At 47.1% G+C, this 1,060-nt stretch overlaps 1 protein-coding gene across 1 annotated transcript in view; it reads right to left on the bottom strand.

Moving 5' to 3' along the window:
* The window catches only part of H257_13963 (hypothetical protein), a gene marked incomplete at both ends in the record, with an annotated part of 3,376 nt that extends 2,499 nt beyond the window's left edge, over positions 1 to 877 (bottom strand). Inside the window, 2 exons of the mRNA XM_009841671.1 lie at positions 431 to 689; positions 837 to 877. Coding sequence (XP_009839973.1) covers positions 431 to 689; positions 837 to 877 — 300 coding nt within the window. The remainder of the gene's footprint in view (positions 1 to 430; positions 690 to 836) is intronic.
* Between the last annotated feature and the right edge of the window lie 183 nt (positions 878 to 1,060).

The raw sequence follows: 1,060 nt of genomic DNA, 5'->3' as shown, positions 1-1,060 counted from the left end.
TCCAAGTTTCTAACACCAACCAGTCCCACGAGCCCACGAGTGTTAGTCTGTTGTGAAATGGTATTGTCGATTCGAAATTGGAGAGTTTGGGTGCTCAATCGAATGAGCAGCACCAAACCGACAATCGATCGACCAATCAAAACCCAGAACACGCTTCAAGTGGCCAATCAAATTCTCGCTTCAACCATTCAACTTTGAACCTGATATTAGTGTGAAACACTGGTCAATCATGTTTCCGTACCAAAAATTCAGTACAACCAAAATATATCGATTGATGGGCTTAGTACTCAAATCGTCCAACTTTTGGCTACTCAAAGGACAATCATAGATCGAATGGGGTCAACCATCTCTCTTTCCATACACACAAGACAGACGCCCCCGATCCACTACTCGTGCCAACTGACTTTTATCTAGTACTACTAGAACGTACTTGGTAGTAAGACCGGCCAAGGCCTCGATGCCCAATATCCAATGCCTTGGTTGGTACATGGGACAGCTGCTGCTGTTGCTGCTTGGATCGATGGATCAAGTTGGCAGGATGGGAATGGGGTAACACGTGGAGGTATTGAAACACCGCTTCGCCCACCACAGCATGACAGCAACCTTCTTGGCTCGACAAGATGGCAGCCGCCACTTGGCCTTCCGTACGCCCCCCATCTGGTGCAAACTGGGACCGGCTCAGCGTACAGCTGCCAATCAATTGGTTTGTGCTGTGGTTGAATACGTCCACACATACATACGCCGGCGTCCCCTTGATTGTAAATACCTATGTTGGTTTGGCTTGGTTAGAAACTGCTTGTCGTGGAAAGGACTACTTCTAGTACTACTATTAGTACATGCACAAAATCAAGTTGTATTTCAGGTACAACTGCAGCATCAGGAACGGTCGTAGGCATAATATACCCGTACAAGGTAGTCTATGCAGGGTTGTGTGAAAAGGTCACGTTACTAGCGACACACTGTACTGCTGCTGTAAGAGAAGTAGTAGTAGTGCCGTTGCACGAGCAGTCCATTGTACTGCTACAACTACTACTAGTAATACTAGCCCATGCAGGAGCGT

Source organism: Aphanomyces astaci (assembly GCF_000520075.1).
Source record: "Aphanomyces astaci strain APO3 unplaced genomic scaffold supercont1.52, whole genome shotgun sequence".
Lineage (NCBI taxonomy): Eukaryota > Oomycota > Saprolegniomycetes > Saprolegniales > Verrucalvaceae > Aphanomyces > Aphanomyces astaci.
Note: the sequence above shows the minus strand (reverse complement) of the source record. Positions and strands in the feature narration are given on the sequence as shown.